This window comes from Lycium ferocissimum, chromosome 2 (genome assembly GCF_029784015.1).
Source record: "Lycium ferocissimum isolate CSIRO_LF1 chromosome 2, AGI_CSIRO_Lferr_CH_V1, whole genome shotgun sequence".
Taxonomy (NCBI): Eukaryota; Viridiplantae; Streptophyta; class Magnoliopsida; order Solanales; family Solanaceae; genus Lycium; species Lycium ferocissimum.
In genome coordinates, this window is record NC_081343.1 from 67,855,128 (window position 1) to 67,881,571 (window position 26,444).

General features: G+C 33.5%; 3 protein-coding genes, 1 long non-coding RNA gene and 2 other non-coding genes across 6 annotated transcripts; 3 read left to right on the top strand and 3 right to left on the bottom strand.

The window, feature by feature from the left end:
• Positions 1 to 2,594: 2,594 nt before the first annotated feature.
• On the bottom strand, positions 2,595 to 2,667 carry TRNAA-UGC (transfer RNA alanine (anticodon UGC)). The gene has a single exon. It is a non-coding gene; the product is annotated as a tRNA-Ala (tRNA).
• A 2,741-nt stretch (positions 2,668 to 5,408) lies between these two features.
• LOC132047888 (protein FAR1-RELATED SEQUENCE 5-like) lies at positions 5,409 to 5,888 on the top strand. The gene has a single exon (XM_059438865.1). It carries the CDS (start codon positions 5,409 to 5,411, stop codon positions 5,886 to 5,888), a length of 480 nt encoding a protein of 159 aa, XP_059294848.1.
• Positions 5,889 to 9,350: 3,462 nt separating this feature from the next.
• On the top strand, positions 9,351 to 12,130 carry LOC132047020 (UDP-glycosyltransferase 83A1-like). The gene is made up of 2 exons (XM_059437896.1): positions 9,351 to 9,880; positions 11,004 to 12,130. Exons 1-2 carry the CDS (start codon positions 9,400 to 9,402, stop codon positions 11,900 to 11,902), a joined length of 1,380 nt encoding a protein of 459 aa, XP_059293879.1. The 5' UTR covers positions 9,351 to 9,399; the 3' UTR covers positions 11,903 to 12,130.
• Positions 12,131 to 13,846: 1,716 nt separating this feature from the next.
• TRNAA-UGC (transfer RNA alanine (anticodon UGC)) lies at positions 13,847 to 13,919 on the bottom strand. The gene has a single exon. It is a non-coding gene; the product is annotated as a tRNA-Ala (tRNA).
• A 2,638-nt stretch (positions 13,920 to 16,557) lies between these two features.
• LOC132047019 (UDP-glycosyltransferase 83A1-like) lies at positions 16,558 to 19,280 on the top strand. The gene is made up of 2 exons (XM_059437895.1): positions 16,558 to 17,189; positions 18,164 to 19,280. Exons 1-2 carry the CDS (start codon positions 16,706 to 16,708, stop codon positions 19,060 to 19,062), a joined length of 1,383 nt encoding a protein of 460 aa, XP_059293878.1. The 5' UTR covers positions 16,558 to 16,705; the 3' UTR covers positions 19,063 to 19,280.
• LOC132047021 (uncharacterized) lies at positions 16,814 to 18,258 on the bottom strand. Its single transcript, XR_009412801.1, has 3 exons — positions 18,140 to 18,258; positions 17,888 to 17,987; positions 16,814 to 16,939 (listed from the first exon to the last, which is right to left on the bottom strand). It is a non-coding gene; the product is annotated as an uncharacterized LOC132047021 (long non-coding RNA).
• Positions 19,281 to 26,444: the final 7,164 nt, after the last annotated feature.

Sequence of the window (26,444 nt, forward strand, 5' to 3'; positions counted from 1 at the left end):
TAGGGGGAAAAAAAAAAAAAAAGGAATAGTCCATACTTGGGTTCGATTCCAGTTGCTACATTTCATTTTCCTTGTCAAAAAAGAAAAAAAGAATAGAATCCATAGACAGACGGAGTATTATTGAATGTGTAACAAGGTAGTTATTGCGAACCGGAATTGGCTAAATATATGATTAGAACTTTTGTTCTGTCAGCACAGATCTCCCCTGTTGCTGATGAGATTGTGCTTCAAATGATGATGCAGTTTTGCCTATGGAATCGGTTGGGTCAAGCTGAAGTTGTAATAATCTACTTCAGATTCAATTTTGTCCATGCTAAACTGGAAACGGTTTGTATTATATAATCATGTGAGGCTAAGTGAATTGAAGCTGTAATTTTCGCATGTTATTTCAGCAACTATTTATACCAATTTATGTAGAAGTGACCATGATCACCAAAACCTTATTTGAGATTGGTGTTGTTACTTTTCTCTTCCATTTTCCCCCCTTTTTTTGAAAGGTGGCCTCAAACCGCAAGATCTGTAAAGTAGACATCGTTTTGCTGGTGCCATCATATTGGATTTGATAAGAATCCTTTTGAGTTTTGTGTGAGAAATGGTTAATTTTGCCTATGGAATCGATTTTCTCAACATTACAACCAGCTCGATTCATTCACAAATTGCAAGAAATATGCCTACACTACTACTACTACTACTAGTATACTACTACTGCTGCTATACTATTTGTGAATGAGCTCATACTCAAAACTGGCGTGTTTCTTCTTCCTCAATCTTGTAGATTCCGGTTATGCTTTAAAGAATTTTTTAAATTTTTGCAACTTATGAACTACCGGATCTTACATGGGTTTGCTAGTACTAGTAAGCACATCACCAGGTGCACTGCATGGAATTTCACTAGTTCCCTTATACAATTCCAACCACGCATCGTGACCATATGAAGTCTTCTACAGATGCATTAAATATGATCAAATAAGTGCAACAACTGACATGGTGCAACTTGCATCATAAATGTTGAGGGGATTGGTGGTATGTTCCCCTCGGAGTTGGTCCAAAATAACTACGTGCATTGATTAGGTTAAGATAAATGTGCAACATGAGTATATAGTGGATCTTTTGCCTCGGTAGAAAAACACTTCTGTTTTGAAAAATAAGTAAAATACTTTATATGAAGATGCGGTGGAACGACGAAATATGAATGAACAAGGTAAAAACTTACATGATGTAACTTGCATCATTCATAGGAGATTGGTGGTATGTACCATTCCGAGATGATCTAAAATAATAATGTTGATTTAAGGTCAAGAAAATATGCAACATGATACATCAGTATATATAATGGATCTTTTGTCTGGGTTAAAAAAACACTTCTGTTCTGAATAAATAAATTTAGATGCGGGGGATAGATGAGTTAAATATGAATGAGCAAGGGTTACAACTTACAAGATACGAGAAGTGAGACTGAGATGGTTCGAGCATGTGAAGATGCCCCATTAAGGAGGTGTGAGAGGTTGGCCATAGTGGACTTGAGGAGGGGTGGAGATAGGTCTAGGAAGTACTGGGTGAGGTGATTAGGCAGGACATGGCACAACTTCAGCTCACCGAAGATATGACCCTTGATGGGAGCGTGTGGAGGTCGAGAGTTAGGATAGAAGGTTAGTAGGTAGTCGGATTTATTTCTTTTCCATCCCTGGGGTAGTGGTACTACTCTTGCACTTTCTTATTCTTAGTTCTCTATTATTACTTGTTGTTTCTTAGCCTCGGTTATCTTATTATCTTGCTATTGTTTATGCTTGTTGCTACTGCCTCCTTTTTATCTTCCTTTGAGCCAAGGGGCTACGGAAACAAACTCTACCTTACCAAAGATGGGGGAAACGACCTCACTTGTAAGTTTGTTGTTGTTATAGTAAGGGTTACAACTTACATGATGTTACTTGCATCATACATGTTGAGGGACAGGTGGTATGTACCATTCAAAGATGGTCCAAAACAATAATGTGCATTGATTAGGTCAAGAAAATATGCAACATGAGTATATATAATGGATCTTTTGCCTAGGTAGAAAATACTTCTATTCTGAAAAATTTAATGAAAAATGTATATGGAGATGCAGGGATCCATGAATTAAATATGAATGGACACAAATTACAGCGCATGACGCGATATAACTTGCATCATACACGTTGAGAGGATTCGTGGTATGTACCATCCCGATAGAGTCCAAAACATAATGTGCATTGATTAGTCAAGAAAATATGCATCATGAGTATATATAATGAATCTTTTTTCTGGGTAAAAATACACTTTTGTTCTGGAAAAATAAATAATTTAGTTTAAAAAAAAAATAAAAATTTATACGGAGATATAGGGGATAGCTGAATTAAATATGAATGAACTTGAGTTAAAACTTATTTACATGATGTAATATAACTTGCATCATGCACGTTGAGGGGATTGGTATGATATGCCATTCCAGATTGTCCAAAACAACAATGTGCATTGATTAGGTCAAGAAAATAGGCAATATGAGTATATATAATGGATCTTTTTTCTGCGTAGAAAAACAATTCTGTTTTGAAAAATAAATAAAAATGTTTATGTAGAGATGCGGGGGATCGAACCCCGTGCCTCTCGCATGCAAAGCGAGCGCTCTACCATTTGAGCTACATCCCCATTTGCTGTGACTCCCCACGTATTTCATATTTCTACGAAAGCCAATACAAAAACCTAATTACATTAGTTTTAGCTTTTATGGTCCATTCATTGGAAGATGTTTTATTTATTTATTACAGTTTATGCATCTTGCTGTAGTTCACGGAGTTTGATTTTAGGATCAAATTGGCAAACTTTGTGAGTGATATTTCTCCCGTAAAAAGGAGGCAGCCCAATGCACTAAGTGATTTGTCCTACATTCTTTAAATTTCAAAAAACATTAGGAAGTACTATTTAATAAGTCAAAATAAAAGGCTAGGATTCTGTATCAAATTAAATAAGTTAAGCAACTTTAAATGAAGACTAACTATATTTTATGATTATCATGACATTTCGAGACTAATTGTGTCATGTATATATGCATGTTTCTCGTATCTATTTATGTGTGTATAATTTAATTAACCAAGAAAAAAGAAGGAGAAATTGTTAATTACAATGCAGTGACAGTTTAAATTAATTCCTCGGACCACATATGAGATGAATTTAATCTCAAATTCTAAACCGGGATAATCCACCTAATCCCTCCGACGTAACGAGCCCTTAGTTAAATTTCAGCCTTATCCACCAAAACAAGTTTCTAGCACGTTGTTGGAACTAAAACGATCCGATAGAAATTGTGATGCAAGTACTTGGTCTAATTTCTGTCCTACCAAGAGTAATCTAGAAGGTCCAACGTACGTTTGAAAGATTCTACTTTTGGCATGCTACTCTTGGCGTCTATAAAATTGGATAGAGCGCCTAATATAAGGAAAAGAATAATATTGAGATGTACTTTCAAGTTGCAACACATAACAACAGAAGAATAAAGGTGCATATATTTGCCTATTTGGTCCGACATAAATTGTGATGTAAGTACTTGGTCTAATTGCCGTCCTACCAAAAGTAATCTAGAAGGTCCAACATTTGTTTTAAAGATTCTATTTTGGCATTCTACTTTTGGCGCCTATAAAATTGGATATAACGCCTAATACAAGAAAAAAATAATAGTGAGACGTACTTGCAAGTTGCAACTTGCAACACATAACAACTGAAGGATAAAGGTGTATATATTTGCCTATTTGATATGCCGGAAAAGGAAATGATTTTCTAGTGCTTAGTATGACGGAAATTATTTTTTAGGAATAATAATAATTAAATAAAAAAGGAAGAATAATTTCCTCACTTGTGAGTGAAATTTATTTTCCCTACCTTTATTCTTAATGTTAGCTTCATATTACTATTTCTAATGAAATACCGAATGAAAAATAACTTAGTCATATCAAAACACGCTGTAAGTGATTATATGAGAAGATAACAAGAGCAAATAACAAAGTGATCGATGAAATTGAAGTTTCTCAGCTTAGTCGATGCCAACATTCACTTCAAAGCACAGACATAGGGCTTTCTTATAACGCCAATTTACAATCTTTGCATCAACATTTAGGGAAGAATAAATCAGGAAATAGAATATATCCCTATTATTTTTATTGATCCAATAGTGTTGGTAATCTACTAAGTCCACGTACCCTTGGAAAAATACTAGTAAATGTTAGTAATATACGTTCCAAGAAAATACTACAAGTAGAAACACATTCTTGGACGAATGTTAGTAATATACGTTCCAAGAAAATACTACTTGTAGAAACACAATCTTGGACGTCCATATTCTTGATAAAGAATTTAATATCTATAAACTAGCCCACCTAAAAGGTATATATTACATGTAATTAACTCTCCATATATGTGGTATTAGTAACCTGAAAAATAAATCAGTTTTGTAGTAGTTTACTTGCTGTAACAGCTTAAAATACAATAATAGTGTAAAAATCTTGTGATAAAGTAAAAGAAAGACGTCAGTACGTATATGAGCTGGATTATACTCCCTACGTTTCACTTTATGTGTCTTAGTTAGACCAGATATGAAGTTTAAGACAATTAATGAAGACTTTGGAATCTTGTGACCTTAAACTAGACAAAAGATGTGTGTGATGCATCAAAATGTCATTAAAATTTGGATAAAGATCCAGTCCAGTAGAAGTTGGTCATGTAATGTTCAATGGCCCTATAGATTAATGACATGTGTACCATTAAAAAGTACATGGTGGAGATCCATTTTAACTCAAAGGAATATTAAAATAATTAAAAACAGTAAAATATACTAACGTTTGCCGTTAGTGTGTACACCCACGTTTCTTACCTTTTAAACTGCAAAATAAAGCCGCAAAGTGCACAATAATATTTTCTCAAAAAAAAAAAAAAGTTAGATGGCGGGAATCTATGCCCGACTTTTTGACCCGCCAAAACTCTTTCCATTTGGAAAGATAATACATATCAATAAAAGATATGAGATTATTCATCTTTTACAAGTAACTTTTAATCTTTTCCTAAGAAATCCTAGGTTTCCAGTGATTCTTCTGGAAAACAAGGTTTTACTCTCTTTTTCTCTTTTAATATTAGTTAATGTTTGATCTTGTATAATTTTGATTCCTTTATTTATTTTAAAGTTTGGTTATTTGATGTTGATCTAGTATCACGTTGATTCCTTGTTCGGAATTGAATAATGTGTTGATTTTTATTTTGCAGTATAATTGAGAATTTGGGGGAAAGCATGTGTGAAACTACTCCGGAAGAAATTTTATGAGGTAACTCTCACGGGCTAGTAGATTATGAGCCGAAACTTGGACTTGAGTTTGATAGTGATGAGAATGCACTTAATTTTTACAATGACTATGCAAGAAGGGTTGGTTTTACTGTTCGCAGAGAGTACGTATACAAATAAGAAATTAGGTTATGTGACATCACGGAAGATTACATGTTACAAGGAGGGTTTTCGTAGGAATGATAAACAAAAAGAACAAGTTAAAAAATCTCGAAGAGAAACTGGAACAGGGTGTCAAGCTCATATTATTATTACCTGTCAGTCAATGGGAAAGTACCGTATTACTAAAGTTGAGTTGGAACATAAGAATTCTCTTGTTCCACTGACAATGGTTCATATGTTGCCATCTCACAGAAAGATAAACGAAGTTCAGGCTCATGAAATAGATTTAGCAGAGGATGCTGGATTATTTTCTAAAGAGACATTTGATTTTATGAGTCTTCAAGCTGGCGGCAGAGTAAATTTGGGTTACACCAAGTTAGATCAGAAGAACTACCTCCGAACAAAACGACAAAAAGCTATGAGACAAGGGGAAACAGTTTAATAAACTTACACACAATGTTGATAAGAGATATATGACAACTTCTTAATTCTACCAGATCCTAATATTAGAAAAATGGTAACTATGTTTTTTTTTTTTTTTTTTTTTTTTTTTTGTTTCGTCCAGGAGTGCTATTAGAATGCTTTGAGAAGAAGAGAATTGACGACCCATCTTTCTTTTCTGCGGTATAATTGGATGTTGATGACATGATCACAAATATATTTTGGGCAGATTAAAAAATGATAATAGACTATGAGACTTTTGGAGATGTGCTCTCATTTGATACCACTTACCAGACGAATATAAAGCGCCGACCCTTGGCTAGTTTTGTTGGATTGAACAATCATAGGAAAATGGTTGTTTTTGGAGGTGCTTTAATGTATGATGAGACTTCAGAGTCATTTCAGTGGTTGTTTGAGACATTTTTCAAAGCGATGTCCGGAAAAAAACCGATAACAATTTTTATAGATCAAGATGCTGCTATAAGTAAGGCTATCTCACTCGTGGTGCCTGAAGTTCATCACAGGTTGTGCGTCTGGCACATGGAGCAAAAAGCAACCAAACATCTCAATCAAATTTATAAAAGGTATGCTTCCTTTCGTGGTGATTTTAGACGATGCATTTATGCGTATGTGGATGAGGATGAATTTATTAATGCTTGGAATAGCATGCTTGATGAATATAACCTTCATGAAAATGAATGGTTGCAAGGAATATATGCATTAAGAGAAAAATTATTTGCGGCATACGGAAAGAATTTTTTTCGTGTGGTATGAATAGCACACAATTGAGTGAAAGTTTGAATGGTGATTTGAAGGATTACTTAGGTACGATTACAATATCGTGCAATTTTCTAAGCATTACGATCGAGCAATTGAGGATAAGAGATATAATGAGTTGCAAGATACTTGTGATGCATCACAATGATTTCCAGTATTAAAAGCACAAGTCTCTATTTTGGCTCATGCTAGAGAGGTATATACATCACATATTTTCACATATTTTCAAGATGAATATATGAAATCTTTGTCAATGAAAGTGAATAGATGTGAGGAGAACGATTTATCCATCATGTATAAGGTCAGCAAGCATGGGCATGCTCGAGAGTATATTGTTAAGGTGATAGAGATAGGCCATATATCTTGTACTTGCTTGAAGTTTGAGTCCATGGGTATACTGTGTTGTCATACAATAAGAATTCTCGATGTGGTAAGAGGAGCTAGTAGAATTCCAACTGAGTACATTTTAAAAAGGTGGACAAAGATGCAAAAGCCGTAGATATTAAAGAAGTTGATGGGCAAGACATAGAGATCAAGGATCCGAAGTTGATCACTATGAATCGTTATAGAGTTCTTTGTCCTATATTTGTTAGATTGGCGGCAAAAAAAGCTTACGAAACCTGATGATGGCTATAAGGAGGCAATAGCGTGTGCAAATGAGCTAAGTTCAAAATTGAAAGAAATCATGAAGGTGACTACTCCATCTCTTTGTACTAGCAGTTCAGGAAAAGATTTATCAGAAGCAAATAATAGTAAAGATATCCTCACACAAGCCAAAGGCTTAAAAAAGAAAGATGGGACGCGACGTAAAAAAAGGGCCAAAGGTTGTCTTGAGGGAAACGCAAATAGCAAGAAAGCTCGAGGAAACAAGTCATGTCGCGTTAACCAGATAGGATCGAGAGCCGATGATAGAACTCTATCTGATAGTGCAAATATTTTCAATCAGGTATATCAAATTTTATTTTTCAATGATTAGAATGTCTCATATATATATATATATATATATATATATATATATATCAACTCTTACAATGTTTACTCAGTTACATTATTTTTTTTATTAATTGGTAGGATTCGGTATCAACGGGAACCATTTTCGAGAATTCTGATTTAACTGCTTCTCAAAATATGACGTGTGCTAGCTTATCCCATAATTCAGCGTTTTCTCTTTCAATGGAATATCCCAGCTTTACTCAAATGCTTACGTAATAGTAATGAACTGCTTTTAAAAAAAATAGTCATATATATAATTTCATTTTCAATTAACTTCATGTTTGTCATTTGCATAGGAACCTCTTTGCTTTAATGTTGATGCACATTCACAAAGGTCATATTCAGTTCCTCCTGATCAGGTTCATCTTTGGATGAAGTTTTTACTTTTATTTTTTAAAGTACACATTTAGCTATTAACATTTTAAAATTGTCTACATTTTGTAGGCAAACCTTTTTGAGAGTCGAGGATCGCAAAAGTTTCAAGATAACAATACATTATGATCTATGCTAATTTTGTTCGCGTTGACTTTTTTTTTTGGCACTCTATAGATTGAATGTTATGTATATTTAATCAACTTGAGTATCGTTTATACTCAATTTAATTGGATGGATAAAGAACGACATTCTTACTTTCACCAATACTTGCAAAAAGAGTGATAGAAAGAGAAGGATATTGTGAATCCTCAGTAACATACTTGCAGCATTGCAAAATGATGAAACTTTAATTTTGTTTTATATTTTAGATTTGAACCTTTTATAGCCTAAGTATAAGTCATTTGGAGCGTTCGCAATATTGTGAGATGCCAAATATTTTGTGGAGTAGGGGTGTCAATGGTTTTTAAGAACCGATCGAACCGAACTGTATATCGTGATATTGTGTTCCAACTTCTATTTGTGACTCTTATATTATAGTTTAAAGATAATATCAAATTGTACCGATACAAAAGAGAAATCGAGACGATGGGATGGTTTCGTAAAATCTAATTTTGATATTACAATGGCTAGCCAAAATCATACCCGTGACACTCCAATCGTGGAGTTGGATTAGTTAAAAAAATAAATAGCGTTGAGTACTCTATTACTATGAGATAATTCATTAGTTTTTCTTTCTCTAAATGAGGTATCCATTGATTAAGGAAAAATTATTGGTAAGAAATTTGACAATATTTGACACCAAGTACCGAGAAAAGATTAATACTTGTATTTGTATTTTAACGTGCTATTATAAAATTTCTTTTCAAAAAGATAATTAAGAGAAGACCATTCCCATGGAATCCTTTAAGGAGAGGATGAAGGATTCCCAAGTATACATAATAACTATTTGGTGCACTTTCCTTTAGTTTCCAGTTTAAAATAAGGAACATATTTGCAGTGTAAAAGGTAAGAAACGTGGGTGTACACACTAACGGCAACCGTTAGTGTATTTTACTATTTTTAATTATTTTAATAATCCTTTGAGTTAAAATGGATCTCCATCATGTATTTTTTAATGGTATGTATGTCATTAATCTATAGGGCCATTGAACATTACATGACCAACCTTCTGCTGGACTGGATCTTTATCCTTAAAATTTGTGGTGTAGAATATGGAAGGTTAGAAAAGATAGAAAATGACGTGACATCAATAAACAGAGGGAGCATATAATTAAAAACCTACTTCCTGATTCTGGGCTCCCTTATATAATGCACTAACTATAAGCTTTAATCTCTGTAAGCTAGGAAGAAATCAAGAAAGAAAAAAAATGAGTCAACCACATATAGTTGCTGTACCTTATCCAGCACAAGGCCATGTTCTTCCTTTAATGGAACTCTCCTTGTGGTTAGTCAAAGAGGGTTGCAAAATCACCTTTGTTAACTCTGAATTCAATCACAAAAGAGTGATGAAGGCATCTTCCGAAAATGACGATGTACGTAACAAGATAAACTTAGTTTCAATCCCAGATGGATTGGAACCTGAGGAAGATAGAACAGACCTGAAAAAGTTGACAGAAGCAATTGGTGAAGTGATGCCTGGGAAACTAGATGAAGTCATTAAAATGATTAATGAGTCTGATGAAAATGGAGTTTCATGTGTTATAGCTGATGAAAATGTGGGATGGGCACTTGGAGTTGCAGAAAAGTTGAACATTAGACGAGTTGCTTTCTGGCCAGCTGCAGCTGCTACACTAACATCTTTTTTTAGTATCCCAAAACTCATTGATGATGGAATCATAGATAGCGACGGTGAGCTCCTTTAATTTTTTTACTTAGTTGAATTTATTCCATAGCACTTGTTATAAAATAGGTCTTACTTTTGAATATTTACTTAGAAAATGAGGACTCGTTGGGTTTGAAGTTTAAATTTGATACTGCATGCATCATCCAGTATTTGGTTTTGTATTTTGACTCTTGCGTAGCTAATCCTAATAAGTATAATTTATTACACCCACTGTTATATTATTTTATACCTAATATAGTAATGGGATAAAAAGACGCATATTTTTTAAATTTCCCATATATCCCATTTTAGTACTCCTTACAAAGAACCAAGCATCAAATAAAAATAATATCTGTAGTACATTTGTTATATTACTAATCCCTACACTACAAACTCATGTATACAGTCCCTGCATAATTTGGTTCTAAACCAAACAACTTCATTAAGGCCTCAATGGGTAACCATCTTGTTTTATCTATTGAATCAGAATGAGGACAATGTGGAAGTTACAGTAAGAAACAACCTTTCACGCTCACGCTAGGTGCTCACCTTCTCTGTTTGGGTAGAAATTGGTAGGCAGGGCTTGCTTATAAATTGGATAAACAAAATTCATATACTTAATGCCTGCAAATTTTTGCATCAGGAAAACCTCGCTCATTCAAGGGCTTCTTATTTAGAATGCAATTTCTTGTTTTTAAGTATGTAATTAAGCATTGGTAGGAGGGACAGGATGATGATGATGAGTACATAAATCAAAGTACGATTAAATTAATAAACATGGTTCCGAAATCGGAACATGCTAAGCATGATCTTAGATTTAGAATAGCTACTTAATTAGATGTGGATGCTTGGTCTAATGTAGTGGTCAACCTATTTATTACCTCATGCCTATTTAAGCAGAGAGCTACTTAAATCAATTGAGCTCATGTATTCAGCTCTAGTCAGTTCCATTGAAATAAACCATTCCTTAATGCATTGTTCCCCGAAAATGAAATGAAGGTTCCCCTGTTAAGACAATAACATAATGAGCAAAATGGAACTTGACATATCTATATAGTTCATATAATATAATATCAGTACCTACTGGTTAGAAAGAGTATCCAATTAGTTGTATGATCTTTTAGATTCCTAACAAACTCTGCATTCCAGGAGCAATCTTGAAGAAACAGGGGATTAAGCTATCACCAAACATGCCCATCATGAACTCATCAGACTTTTCATGGGCTTTCTTTCCTGATCCAGCCTTGAGGAGAGTGGTATTCGATCTCGTAAATGACAACGCCGAAAGAGTTAAATCCGCAAATTGGATCATTTGTAACTCCGCAAAGGAACTGGAGCCTGAAGCATTTGCCATGTTCCCTCAAATGTCACCAATAGGACCCCTTTTGGCAACCAATCGATTAGGATCTTCAACGGGCCATTTCTGGCCCGAAGACTCGAATTGCCTAAATTGGCTCGATCAGCAGCCACATAACTCTGTCATTTATGTCGCGTTTGGTAGCTTTACAATCTTGGATTTAACTCAATTCCAGGAGCTGGCACTTGGGCTAGAATCGTCCAAACGACGATTCCTCTGGGTGGTCCGAGAAAATCTAATTTTGAATGGTGATAGCGTTTACCCCAAAGGTTTTAAAGACAGAGTAGGCAATAGAGGCCATATTGTGAAATGGGCCCCTCAACAAAAGGTGCTAGCGCATCCTTCTATTGCTTGTTTTGTGAGCCATTGTGGATGGAATTCGACGGTCGAGAGCGTAAGCAATGGGGTGCCTTTCTTGTGCTGGCCTTATTTTGCTGACCAGTTGTTTAATCAGAGTTATATTTGTGATATTTGGAAAGTGGGATTGGGATTTAACAAAAATGAGAATGGAGTTATTGGAAAAGAAGAAATCAAGAATAAGCTGGATAAGCTATTAGGAGATACCACATTTAAAGAAAAGGCTTTAGACCTTCAAGCAAAGGTTAACACTAGTGTCAAAGAAGGAGGGAGTTCTAATAAGATGTTTGGTAAATTTGTCGACTGGATCAAGACTCAAAGAAGTTCAATTTAACTGGGAGAATCAGCATGAGAAAAGGACCATAATTTCCAAGAATAAAATATGGACAATTTCTGTTCTTGTTTAGCATGGAATTTGATAAACCCCTGCTTTTTTTTTCCCTATTATATGTAATACATTGTTAAGATTTCCCCTGAATTTCCTACCTTATTTAGATTCTACCATAATTGTATTTTATTTCAAAATGATTTTTTTGATGGAAAAGATTTCCTTGGTGGAAAATATCTCTTCGAATAATCCTTTCTTGGAGGAAAAGTTTCGGACTTCTATAAATTGAAAATCCGTCTCTTTCACATAAAACACAATAACATCCACAATGTAGTAGTTTAACGAGTCTTGTTTAGGGGAGATGTTCTCCCAATAGTTTTAATATTTTTTTAATTAGTTTCTCATTTGTAGGCCAGTTGGCCAAACCATATCAATATATTATGCCTCTTTTAGTACAGTTTTATTTGTTGTTCGATTTATTGTGTTCAAGGTTTGCAATTGTTAAGCTTCCGCATGTCGCCTGTTATTTCGATCCCAACATATATATCAATATGTTATTTCTTATATACGAATTGTTGTTGGAGTATCATTTATTGTGCATTTACCATCGTTTTTTAGAATACATGAAATTGAAAATAAAAAAAGTAGTATTACTACCAAGATTATATCAAGAAGGAGAATGAATTTGATTGAATGAAAATATATAAAGATGGATTATTGGAGGTATTGTGCACGAAGAGAATTTTTGTTTATTCAAAGGGTTTCTCATTTATTCATTTACCTTATATATTGTAGATTATATAATTTAGTTAATAGTTGTAGATTATAAAGTATTTTATGCTTTCACCAGTATTTATGAGCCTTTATGAAAATTTTCCTATTATTTTAGCCTATCATAAATTACAACCAACTCGATTTATTCACAAATTGCAAGGAATATGCTACACTACTACTATTTGTGAATAAGCTCATATTCAAACTGGAGTCTAGTGTTTACGTGTTTTGTAACTCGTGTTTCTTCTTTCTCAACTTTGTAGATTCTTGTTATGCTTTAAAGAACTTTTTCAGTGAAAACCGACGGAAAATCGACGCAACATGTCTGTCGGTTTTCTAATACGTTATGTCGCTTTTCGAAAATTGACAGACTCCGTCGGTTTTTTTTTTTTGAAAATAAAATAATGAAATATAACAACGTGGAATCGAATCCGAGTATGCTCTTTGGCATTAAAGGGCTCTACCACTAGGCCACTCATGTTCTTTGTTTAAATACTTATATTGATTTAATTTATACTGTTTTTTCACTCTAAAAAACGACGGACTCCGTCGACTTTTTTTATAAAAAAATTAAAAAATAACAAATAAAAACAAAAAACCTACGGAATCCGTCGGTTTATTTTAGAAAATAATATAAGAAATAATTATATTTTTCGCGCATTTTTGCGTGAAAAATAACCGATGCAGTCCATCGGTTTCTTAAAAAAAAAAAAGATTTAAAAAAATTATCGAAAAAACGACGGGATCCGTCGGTTTTTTCCAGTTTTTTTAGTAGTGAAAGAGATCAGAAGTGCACATTTTAATTAATTGAAGGTTAAAAGTGTTTACTTAAATATCACAAGGACTATAAACTAGAAATTTTTCAATAACTGGTAGCACTGCTTGGAATTTTCACAAGTTCCCTGGAACATTTCTAACCGCGCCTCGGTTACCATTTCCAATTTTTTGCTTTTAAGTCGTGTACTGATGAATTAAACTTGAATGAACAAGGGTTACAACTTACTTGCATCATACATGTTGAGGGGTTGGTTACGTGTACCATTCCAAGATGGTCCAAAACAGTGCATGTTAGGACTTCAGGTCAAGAAGTATGCAACATCAACATGAGTATATATAATGTATCTTTTACCTGGGCAGAAAAATACTTCAATTCTGAAAAGAACAAATAAAATAGCGTGGAGATGCGGGGGATCGAACCCCGTGCCTCTCGCATGCAAAGCGAGCGCTCTACCATTTGAGCTACATCCCCATTTGATTTGACTACCGGCTTATGTTCTATTCGTCAGTCAAATCCCCACAATATACACAAACGTAATAAGGTTATTTTTCATGTTCCATCCATTGGAAGATGTTTTTTTTTTCATTTAATACAGTTTATGCATGTTGCTGTAGGTCACGTAGTTTGATTTTAGGATCAAATTGGTCAACTTCGTGTGTGATATTTCTCCTATATTCTTTAAGTAGGCGTTTGGCCATAGAAACCAAAAACTTTTTCACTTTTTTTGGAATTTTGGAGTTGTGTTTGGCCATAGTTTTTGCAAATAGTATTTTTTTGTTGTTGTTGAAATGTACTTGTTTTGGTTGTCAAAAAAGTGAAAAATTTGAAAAACAAGTTTTTTTTATTTTTCAAATTCCAAATGCAACTTCAAGTTGTATTTGGAATTTTCATTGCCTAACAATAATTTTTGAAAAAAGTGAATAATTCTTATGGCCAAACTGGTCTAAAAATTTCAGAAAGCAACCGGAAGTACTATTCAATAAGTCAAATAAAAGGCTAGGATGTACCAAATAAGTTAAGCAACTTTTACAGAAGAGTAACTAGAATATTTTATGATTAACGTGACATCTCAAAACTAACTTTTCCATGTATATATGCACGTTTTTCGTATCTATTTGTGTTTGTGTGTGTTTAATACAACCATAAAAATGGAGATCGCATTTAAACTGCTAAACATATATGTCACTGCAATGTACTGCACCTGCTGTTGGACAGTTTCTTCCTGAATTTTTCTTTTTATTTAAGGTTAAACCCTTGTGTGTGTGTATTCCCACCAATTGTTTCATAAGGATGACTAGTGCTGTTAGCTGAATATATAACATACCATGTGTATGCCGAATCATGCAGTATAGGATTTGGTAAATAATTTCAATATTATCAAAACAAAGGTTGAAGAAATATTTAGGCAATGAAAGAATGAAGTACTAGTTTCTATGAATGATCATGATCATCGTATGGTGACTTATTTGTCAAAGACAAGATGACTGGATATCGTCTTAAACCTACATAAGTAGTAAAACATATACACTGTCAGTCTAAACTATTTTTACATCGTCGGGTCATTTTAATCTATTGTAACAGGTAGTTCAAATCCCACATTTTAATGAAGAATGGTTATATGTAATACAATTTGGATAATCTAATAGTCTAAAAAAAAAAAAAAAATTATATCGATAGACGACAGTGTTAAAATTTATAAGTTAAACAAGGGGTCGTTTGGTAGGTGGGATGGGATTATTAGTCCCGTGGGATTAGAATTATCCCATGTTTGGTTATATGGGATAAAAGGTTGGATAAGTCTCTATATATATATATATATATATATATATATATATAGAGGGTGGGATAAGTTATCCCAGCCTATCCCACACAATCTCATCTATATGGAATAAATTATCCCTCCTACCAAATGACGCCTTAGTTCAATGTCAGCCTTATCCGCACCTAAACAAGCTAAGATTCTCGTTGTTGGAAGTAAAACGATCCGCAGAAATTATGATGTAAGTATTTAGTTTAATTTCCGTCCTTCCAAGAATAATCGTCTGAGAAGGTCCAACGTCTGTTTTGAAGATTCTATTTTTGGCAATGCTGCATTTTGGCGTCTGTCAAATTGGATAGAGCGATTAATACAAGAAAATAATTAAGAAAACAGAAACGGAACTTTTAGTCACTGGCCGACTTCAACTACTTCACCAGGGAGATGTACTTGCAACACAAAAATAAATGTGTATTTGGTATGCCGGAATCATATTTAAGAGGAAATTATTTTCTGGTATTTGGTACGACGGAAGTCATTTTTCAAGGAAAATTTGAAAGGGAAAAATTGATTTCCTCACTTGTGAGCAGAATTCCTTTTCTTCACTAACAATCTTAATTTTAACTTCATATTACTTGCTCTAACCAAACACCGGACGAAAAATAACTTGCGTCATACCAACACACTCTAAGTAATTACATAAGAAGAAAACAAGAGCAAATAACAAAGTGATCGATGAAATTGAAGTTTCCCAGCTTAGTCGATGTGAAATTCACTTCAAAGCACAGACATAGGGCTTTCTTATAACGCCAATTGACAAGATTTGTATCAACATTTAGGGAATACAACATCAGGAAATAGAATATATCTCTATTATTTTATGATCCTATTGTATTATTAGTAATTTACTAAGTCCATGTACCCTTGGAAAAATACAAGAAATAAACGTTAATATTCCAAGAACGAAATACAAAATTATGGTGCAACTGCGCATATACACTATCAGGTTATGTAAAAAGTAGCAACATGTATGTGCAGGGGCGGAGGTAGAGTAGAGTATTACTTACGGGTTTGGACGAATCCAATAGCTTTTGCTTAGACTCATTGTTTGTATTAAGAAATCCATCAATTAAATATGTATAAATATTTAATTATGAATATCTTAAAGAAGCTAAGATTTGAACGCCATGAATTCGGTGATAAGTTCAGAACCCATAAACTTCAAATTATGACCCCGCTTCTATCTACATGACCATACATAAAATGATAAAATGTAGAATCGGTAACTTGAAAAATAAGGCAGGCAGTTTACTTGCTAAACATGTTATATACTCCTATAAAATGCAGTCATAGTGTAAATTTTGTTTACAATGCAATCGTATATATAAAAGTTAAACTCTGAGTATTAAAAACAATATTTCCTGATTCTAGGCCCCCTTATATAAAGCACTAATTAGAAGCTTTAATCTCTGCAAGGAAGGAACGTACAAAGAAAGAAAATATGGCCCAAATTCCACATATTGTAGCTATACCTTATCCAGCTCAAGGCCATGTTCTTCCTTTAATGGAACTTTCCTTGTGGTTAGTCAAAGAGGGTTGCAAAATCACCTTTGTTAATTCGGAATTCAACCACAAAAGAGTGATCAAGGCATTATCTGAAAACGACGATGTACGCAACAAGATAAGCTTAGTCTCAATCCCAGATGGTTTGGGACCTGAAGAAGATAGAGCAGACCTGAAAAAGTTGACAGAAGCAATTGCTGAAGTGATGCCTGGGAAACTTGAGGGAATTATTAAAAGGATTAATGAGTCTGATGAAAATGGAGTATCATGTGTTATAGTTGATGAAAATATGGGATGGGCACTCGGAGTTGCAGAAAAATTGAACATTAGACGAGTTGCTTTCTGGCCTGCAGCTGCCGCTACGCTAGCGTCGTTATTTAGCGTCTCAAAACTCATTGATGATGGAATCATAGATAGCGATGGTGAGCTCCATTCTTACTTGGTTGAATTTGCAATTAGCCTTGTGGTCTTCTAAGTTCTATATACCAAGCACGTAAAAAATATTTACATAATCAGGTCATTGATTAGTCGATTACAGATAATTTCTTGATAATCAGGTAAAAAGTTAGCTAATGCCTAATGTATTATCACAAGTTAAAAAATTTACTATAGTATAAAAAATATTTATGTTATCAGTATATATAGCTAATAAAACCATAAAATAAGTCCTACTTTAGAACCTTTAATTACTTAGAAACAACAAGATCACCTAAAAGGCATTGATGGGTAACCGGCTATAGTTTTGTCTATTAAAAAGGCGCGACAATGTGGAAGCTCCCAAAGTAACAACCTTCGCCGTTAGGTTCTCACCTTTTTTGTCTGGGTGAAAACTGGAAGGTAGGCTTTCTTAGTCGAATGAATAAACGAAATTGAGATTCTTTTTTCTTGCAATTTCATTTTTATCAAGAATGTATCGGTTATTCAAAGGGCTTCTTATTTAGAACTAATTTTTTTGCTAATAGTGAATATTAGTGTTGGTCGGAGGGGCAGGATGATGATGAGTATATAAATCAAAGTACGCTTACATTTGTAAACATGGTTAGTAAACATGAATAACTGCTTAATTAGATGTGGATGCATGGTCTAATAGTTAAAGAGTAGTAGTCAACCTATTTATTACCTCATGCCTATTTAAGCAGAGAGTTTCTTAAATCAATTGAGCTCATGTATTCAGCTCAAGTTAGTTCCATTCAAATAAACCATTCGTCATGCATAGTTTCCTGAAAGTGAAATGAAATTTCCCCTGTTAAGACAACAATATAATGAACAAAATGGAACGCGACATATCTATAGTTCATATCCGTATAATATAATGTCAGCACAGACTATGACTATATGCAAAGAGTATCCAACTAATTGTGTGATCTTTTACCTTCTAACAAAATCTGCTTTCCAGGAGCTATACTGAAGAAACAGGGGATTAAGCTATCACCAAACATGCCCATCATGAACCCATCAGACTTTGTATGGGCTTGCTTCCCTGATCCAGCTTTGACGAAAATAATAATCGATCTCGTAACAGACAGCAACGAAAGAGTAAAATCCGCAGACTGGATCATTTGTAACTCAGCAAAGGAGCTGGAGCCTGGAGCATTTGCCATGTTCCCTCAAGTGTCACCAATTGGACCCCTTCTAGCAACCAATCGATTAGGATCTTCAACGGGCCATTTCTGGCCCGAAGACTCGAATTGCCTAAAATGGCTCGATCAGCAGCCACATAATTCAGTCATTTACGTCGCATTTGGCAGCTTTACAATCTTGGATTTAACTCAATTCCAGGAGCTGGCACTTGGGCTAGAATTGTCCAAACGACGATTCTTGTGGGTAGTTCGGGAAAATCTAATTTTGGACGGCGATAGCGCTTATCCAAAAGGTTTCAAAGACAGAGTAGGCAATAGAGGCCATATAGTGAAATGGGCCCCTCAACAAAAGGTGCTAGAGCATCCTTCTATTGCTTGTTTTTTGAGCCATTGTGGATGGAATTCGACGGTCGAGAGCGTAAGCAGTGGGGTGCCTTTCTTGTGCTGGCCTTATTTTGCTGACCAGTTGTTTAATCAGAGTTATATTTGTGATGTTTGGAAAGTGGGATTGGGATTTAAGAAAAATGAGTTTGGAGTTATTGGCAAAGAAGAAATCAAGAATAAGATGGACAAGCTATTCGGAGATGGAACATTTAAAGAAAGGGCTTTAGATCTTCAAGTAAAGGTTAACTCTAGTGTCAATAAAGGAGGAAGTTCTAATAAGATGTTCGGTACATTTATTGACTGGATCAAGACTCAAAGAGGCTCAATTTAATTGGGAGAATCAGCATAAGATAAGGACCTTAACTCTAAAAGAATACAATATGGACGATTTTTGGTTCTTGTTTAGCATGGAATTGATAAACGCCTGCTCTACGTGAGATTTCTTTTCCTTTTGTTATTGGTTCAATCATTCTCCCCATGAGAATTTTCATTTCTGTCCTATGTTTCTTCTTTTTCTGCATAAAGAAGGTTTAATCAACAAGTTACTTTTATTTCCTTTTCCTCATTTTTCTGAGAGAAAATGTCCAGTGATAAGACAAATCCCCCGCCACAAAAGTGTTAAAGAATTAGAGCATTCAATCTAAAATATTAAAGAAATTGTATGTCACTTGGACAATAGCTACGTTCGATCAGTAAAGTTCAATTTAATTGATTATATTCATAAAAGTAGTCCTAAAGCGTCACTCACCATTTTATATAGTTGTATAATCGTCACAATTTTTTTTTAATACTATGCCAAACTAAACCAAGACCTTTCCTACAAAGAAGCCGCGGCTCAAGAGCCTCGAGCTGATAAAGGCCGACGAGATCTCTAAATTAGACAAATCTTCCTTCTTGAGGCTGTGCGTACGTTTGCAATTTTGTCAAACAAAACATTATGGTATTTCTCTGAGAAAAGACCTTACTTGGTCCCCTTGTTGAAGAAGAAAAATATATACTATATTAAAGAAAGGAGATGTCCAATTATGTGCATTCTTATCACTATTGCTGTTCCATAACTGCTCAATCCCTGAAAAGCCCATTACTGAACAGTACATGAAAAAGGCAAAAGAAGGCAATAGTCATGGCTGGTTTCAAGTATTTCTTTTTCTACTTTTTATATTATACAACCAGACCTCTCTATAACGGCACTCACATATAACAGCACCTCTCTATAACAACTAAGATTTTTCGAAACCGGTTTTTATGTTATATTTTACTTCTCTGTAACAGCATTTTACCTATAATAACAACAACCAACTTTATAGCAGTACTCTCTTTGTAAAATTACCCCCATATAACAACTATTTTCTTTTTTTGGTAATATAATAATTAACCTTCTTTATAAAAATAGAATATCTATGATTACCAATAATAAGAGTAGAAATTTTGACTAAATATTTGATCATTTAATATACTCCCTCCGTTTCAATTTATATGAACCCTTTGACGGCAATACATTTAGAAAGAGGGAAAGACTTCTTGAAACTGTGGTTCAAAATAAAGTTCTTCGAAAATTTGTGTGATCAAATCATTCATAAAGTGAATTTGTTCCAAATTAGAAAGAGGTCATTCATTTTAGCATTTAACTAAAAAGGAATAGGCTCAAACAAATCAAATAGAGGAAAGACTATTTATGACAAATATCATATGAATATATATATATATATATATATATATATTCATCATTAAACGATTTTCCTTCGTTATACAAAAAGTGTGATTAAGTTTAGAATTTGACAATTAAAAATAAAAATTAGATTTTATGCATCTTTTTTTTTTGCCTATAACAACGAAGTATTATTTAAATGTCGAACGCTGTCATATAGATGATAACAAATGTATTCTCTATAATTTAAAAAATTTCAGATCAACCTACGCTCAATGCATGAAAGGTTTATTGCATTACACCTCCTTTTCCTTTTGCAAAACACTACTAGCTAGTAGATAAAATGTGAATTTAAGCAAGGCAAAAAGTAACCTCGTTAAGCATAAATGTTGTATAAAACAGGATAAATGGAACGAGTGTTTCAGATTGAAGTACACGAAAGCTTTCACCGCAATCTAATCGACTGCTCCATTAGCAAGTGTGCTATTTTGGGATAAATTGGAGGTCATATAACTATCACTTTTTTCACCAAAGTCATTTAATTATATTTTTTAACACAAAAGTCATATATCTATCACTTTTTTTTTATAAAGTCACTTAACTATGTTTTCTAGCATAAAAGTGATAAAACTTTGAGCTTATTAACACAAAAGTCACACCTACCGGAAATTTCAATTTCTGATGGGTAACTTTTTTATTTTTTTTATTTTTAATCTAATAAAATTATCCATCGAAAGTTAGATTTTCCGGTAGGTGCGACTTCTCTATTAATAAGCTCAAAGTTTTGTGACTTTTATGTTAGAGAACATAGTTAAATGACTTTGGTGGAAAAAAAATGATAGTTATATACTTTTGTATTACGAAGTATAGTTAAGTGACTTTAATAAAAAAAAGTGATAGTTATTAGACTATCTATAAAATTGACCTTCGCTATTTAGTAAATTTAATATGCTAGCTCACATGTTCAAAAACATTGAATGCAGCATCTCATTTCAGTCGTTATCAAGAACAAACACTCCTATCAAAAGTAATTGCAGTATATGTGTCCAGGTGGATCTAGAGTTAGTTTTATGAGTTCAGTATTAAGGTTCTTGGCATTATATATCTAATGGAAAAGGGCTAAATATACTCTGTACTATTGGAAAAGGGTCAAATCTATCCTTCATTATACTTTGAGTCTAAATATATTCCTACCGTTATACTTTGACTACAAATATATCCCTCCACCGTTAAAATTTATCAAGATTAATATTTTTAATGAAATAAATGTCAATACCTCACTAATCAAATCCAATTTGAACCCCCTCCTTCCATGTCATCTTTCACTATTTGCACCTCCCCTTCACCAATACTACACCACTATACCCACCATCATTTTCACGAACTCGAAAGGTGAAAGAAATCAAAATGCTTCAAATGACTCATCCCAATTAATTGCTTTCCCATCAATCCGATACTCAAATAGCCCTTGTAAACTGAATTTCAGTACCATTAACAAGCTGATAAACTAGCCTAACGAAACCTCTTCGACCTCTCTGCTCTTTTTCACGGTAATCAAAAGCATAAATCAGGTCTTTCAACAGTGCACCACGAAGTTGACCCGTGCGAACTCCAAGGACGAAGCTTATTGCATCGATTAGATTAGATTTTCCTGCTCCATTGGTCCTATAATTGCTGTAAAGTCGTAAAATGGTCCAATTGTTTGAAATCCTCTATAGGATTTGAAATTCTCGAGTTCTAGACGGTGGAATTTTCCCCGATGATGGCATTGTGTAAGTCATTTGAAGCATTTTGATTTCTTCCACCTTTCGAGTTTGTGAAAATGGTAGTGGGTATAGTGTTGTAGTAGTGGTGAAGGGGAGGTGCAAATAGTGAAAGATGACATGGAAGGAGGGGGGTTAAAATCGATTTGGTTAGAAATGAAAGCAGACATACCATTTATTTCATTAAAACTATTAACCTCGGTCAACTTTAACGATGGAGGGATATAACGGTAGGGGTATATTTAGACTCAAAGTGTAACGAGTGGTATATTTGACCCTTTTTTGATAATACAGGGGTATATTTGGCCCTTTTCCGTATATTTAAAGTGATGGGTCTATATTTACTACATCCGACTCTATATGTGTCTTGTTAACCTACTACCTGAAGATTGCTGATGAAATAGTAAAAGCATTTTGGAGAACTAAAAAGCAGGTATAATGCTAATCTACATCATATTCATATAAAAATCTGTTATTAGCAATTGAAGTTCATTTTCATTTGATGTACGTACCCCCCATCACATTCTTTTTTTGAGAATGACAATGGTTGCAATTTGTCTGTTACTAGTTGCTTGTAGCTTTCCTTTAATTTTCTTGACAGTTCTAAGACGTATTGAAAGGAAAAGAGATCCAAAATTGCTCTCCTTTTTTCTTATTTTGTTTGTTTATCAAAATTTGGAGGCATTCTGAGTTGTGCACATGTTCCTTAAAGCGTTACTATTACTACTGCTAGTACTAGTTGTCACTGCTGTCCATAACATAGCATGTGATGCCATAACATGAAGAGCAGTGCTGTCTGTTTCACTGAGATATCATGTGAAAACACTCAGAAGATTACACCCCCACCCCCTCCCTTCCGCCATCTTTGCCGGTACCATCAACACCTCTTGGCTCTGACAGTATAATTTTTTTTTTTTATTATCAATGTAATTTAATCTATTAAAACAAATCATCTATCTTATATTTTCAGGTTAATAAGATAAGTATAATATATTTTTGTAGGTTCCCCTTTCTCTCAGGGGCAGTCTCTTTCTTTTTTTCTTTTTCTGATAACCGTGAATCATAGTATTCGAGCCAATTTATACACACCTCGCCTAAATTCACTTTGATCTAAGAGTTCGACCAGCAAGAATGTTAAAGAGAACTCGTTTGTCAAGAATACAAGACTAGAACAGATGGAAATGTCTACCAAGACTAGAACAAATTAGAAGATCACCTAATATTTTTATCTCTGCTGCAATTTGAACTTCAGACCTCATGGTAGAGACACAACAGAATCTAGTAATTTTGACACGAAATGTAGGTAAATATTTTACCATATTTTTGGAAGCCGATGGATTTACTGATGAAAAGTTTAAATGTTGAATCTGTCAAATCTAAATTTTAATTTGTTACAGAGTAAGCTCTGTTGTCAGCTCTCACATTCAGTGAACAGGTCTGAAACTAAAGCGTGGCTTCTGATGGAAAGACTTCAGATTTTTTGTCTGCACTCTAAGCTAGTATATATTGACAAAAGACAAATATTATGCGACTAAAACCTCTTACCTAAAATTACCCAAGAATATATTTCGTAAACAGCTAATTAAAACATTCTATATATTTAGTTAGCTAGTGTTTTTACCATTTGCAGTAAATGAAACAATTGAACAAGTCAAGCACAATGAAGAATTAATAATTTCTCAAAGCAAAATAATTAATTAATGTCTAACCAACAATGCAAATCTGGAGTATTCATATATCCCTGCCCATTAATTAAGGCTATTACAGATAGCTGAATAACAAAATGTTAAAAATTGAACCAATATAGAAAGGTTAAGACTTTCTGATACTAAATATACTAGTAATAACTACTTACTTGATCCTGAAATTCAGTACCAATAACCCACCTAACCATACATAGCTTGGAACCTAATTAAAAGAAGAGAAAAATAAATAAACCAAAATGTTTTTTTTTTTTTAAAAAAAAAAAGGAAGAAGAAGAAGAAGAAGAAAATTAAAGCAATCTTTTTTTTTTCTTTCTGTTTTTGGCTGGGAAAACTGCTATGTACTATAAAGGATTTTGGTTATCTTGATTCTGGTCACCATAAAAATCGACGAGTTTCTGTAAAACGAAGACCTGAGTTCTGAGAAGAACAATGTAGTCAGCAGTTTCTTTAAACAACTGGTCAGCTTTGACTTCACCATTGTTGGCTGGGATTAACTGCTTGAGTGCTTCCAATTTTTCAGAAATGGAAGTGCATGGGCCACTAATTCCACCACCATCGACGTCGTTTTGAGATTTGCATGGTTTTTTTGTTCTTCTTGTTCTTCTCATTGATAAGCTATTGGAGCTTAATTTTGAGCGAGAACCCATTTGGTTATAATTGGGAAAAAGAATATTGTGAGTTTCTGGTGGAACGGAGAGAGCTAATTGTTTAATTCTGTTCCGTGCTACTATAACGGAGAGAGCAACGCGTTTTGGGGTTTAAGTAATGGAAGCTTTCATCATTGCCACTCTTTCGTCAATATATTACAGAAATGCCATTTCCACTTTTTGGTAGTTGCTCCGTTCTAGATTATGGAGCTATATTTCCTTTTTCGATTTACAAATAAATTAAACTTCATATTTATTCTTAATAAAAAATAAAAAAAAATTATAACCACGTAATATTTAAGAACATAAGTTTTAAATTTTTGTATCTATAAAAATATTATCAATGACTATAAATTTTAGAAGTCTTAGTTAAGTCAACGCATATTTAAATTTTGTCACATAAATTTTGCAATGGAGTATTAAAATATTACAAGAGTTAACTGCCATTAATCCAGTAGGAAACTAATGTATTACAGTACTATATTTAGTCCTTTTTATCTCGAACTTTTTTTCTTATTTCAACTTTACTACTCTAAGACGGCATATACCATATGTATTAATTAATTACTTATTTAAGGAAGAGATAAATATAGTCAAATACTTTGTATAATTAACGCTATCAATTGTTTTTTAATATATATATATATATGTAAAACATTAAACATCATATCTATAAAAGTAAATGGAGAGATGTAATATTGTTGTAAATATCAACACAGAACATATGTGCCACAAAAGTTTATTAAATTGTCATTTATATGCATTTTTGTTCACTAATTCTTGGTTGAGATCGAATTACAATCTAGCGGGCTATAGCTTACTAGGTAAAACACACTCTCCTGTTTCTTATCCAAACAGATTATAATTCAAAAAGAACTTCGGGGATTTATTACAGAATAACAAGAAAATATATGACATCATAATAAGATACTATAGTTATAACTGTCAAATTCCCATTATGGGAGCCACTGAAATATTTCCAACAATTTTTTTGGATACATGCTATTGCAACCGTTTAATGGACGTGATGAAATTATATAAAACCAACTGAAATAATTAATTACAACTTTGAGATAGCAACTGGATCAAAACGACGAAGAATTTATTGAAATAAAAGTCGACATCAATTAATTTCTAATTAATTCTTCGACGTTCTAGAGAAAGCACGAGCCAAAAACAATAAATAGCGTTAGCAAAATCATTTCTTGCCAGAGAAGCATTCATTAATAGGTTCACGTGAATTTAGGCTTATTTCCATGCACAATTGAATTCGTAGTATCCTATAATTATTGAAGATTTTGTACCATACGTGATACCGTTTGTAATTCTTCTTAGTTCCTCCACTTCCATATTTCATTTTCCTTTTCTTGTTTGGAAAACGCTTGCTAAGTCTCCAATGAAATATTAATTTACGGTCTGTTTGGCTAAGCAAGTTAAAAAAAAAAAAAAAAAAGTTTATTTTAGAGATTTTAGGTGGCAAATTTTTTAGGGAAAAAAATATTTTGAGTAGTAGCAATTGATTTTTGAAAGTTTGGCCAAATACAAATTGATGCACTAATATTAATAAAAGTAATTTTCAAAATCGAGTAGCTAAACATAAAGTGCTTTTCTCCAAAAGTATTTTGCGAAAAACACTTCTGATGAAAAATATTTTTCAAAATAAGCAGAGTTTGAAATTAAAGTTTGACCAAATGTCCTATAAAGTCATTATATTGATATGTACATAGCGGATCAAGAAGTTAAACTTGATGAACTCAACTTTTAAGTTTTAAGGTTATTAGCTCAATACTCCTTGTACTTATAAATCATAAATCTAGATATAATATTTGTCAAAATTTTATTGCACTGTGTATATTCTTGGTTCGGATCATAATGCTTGGTTCGAATCAACTACATATACATACACACAGATATATATATGTGTGTGTATATCATACATATATATCTAT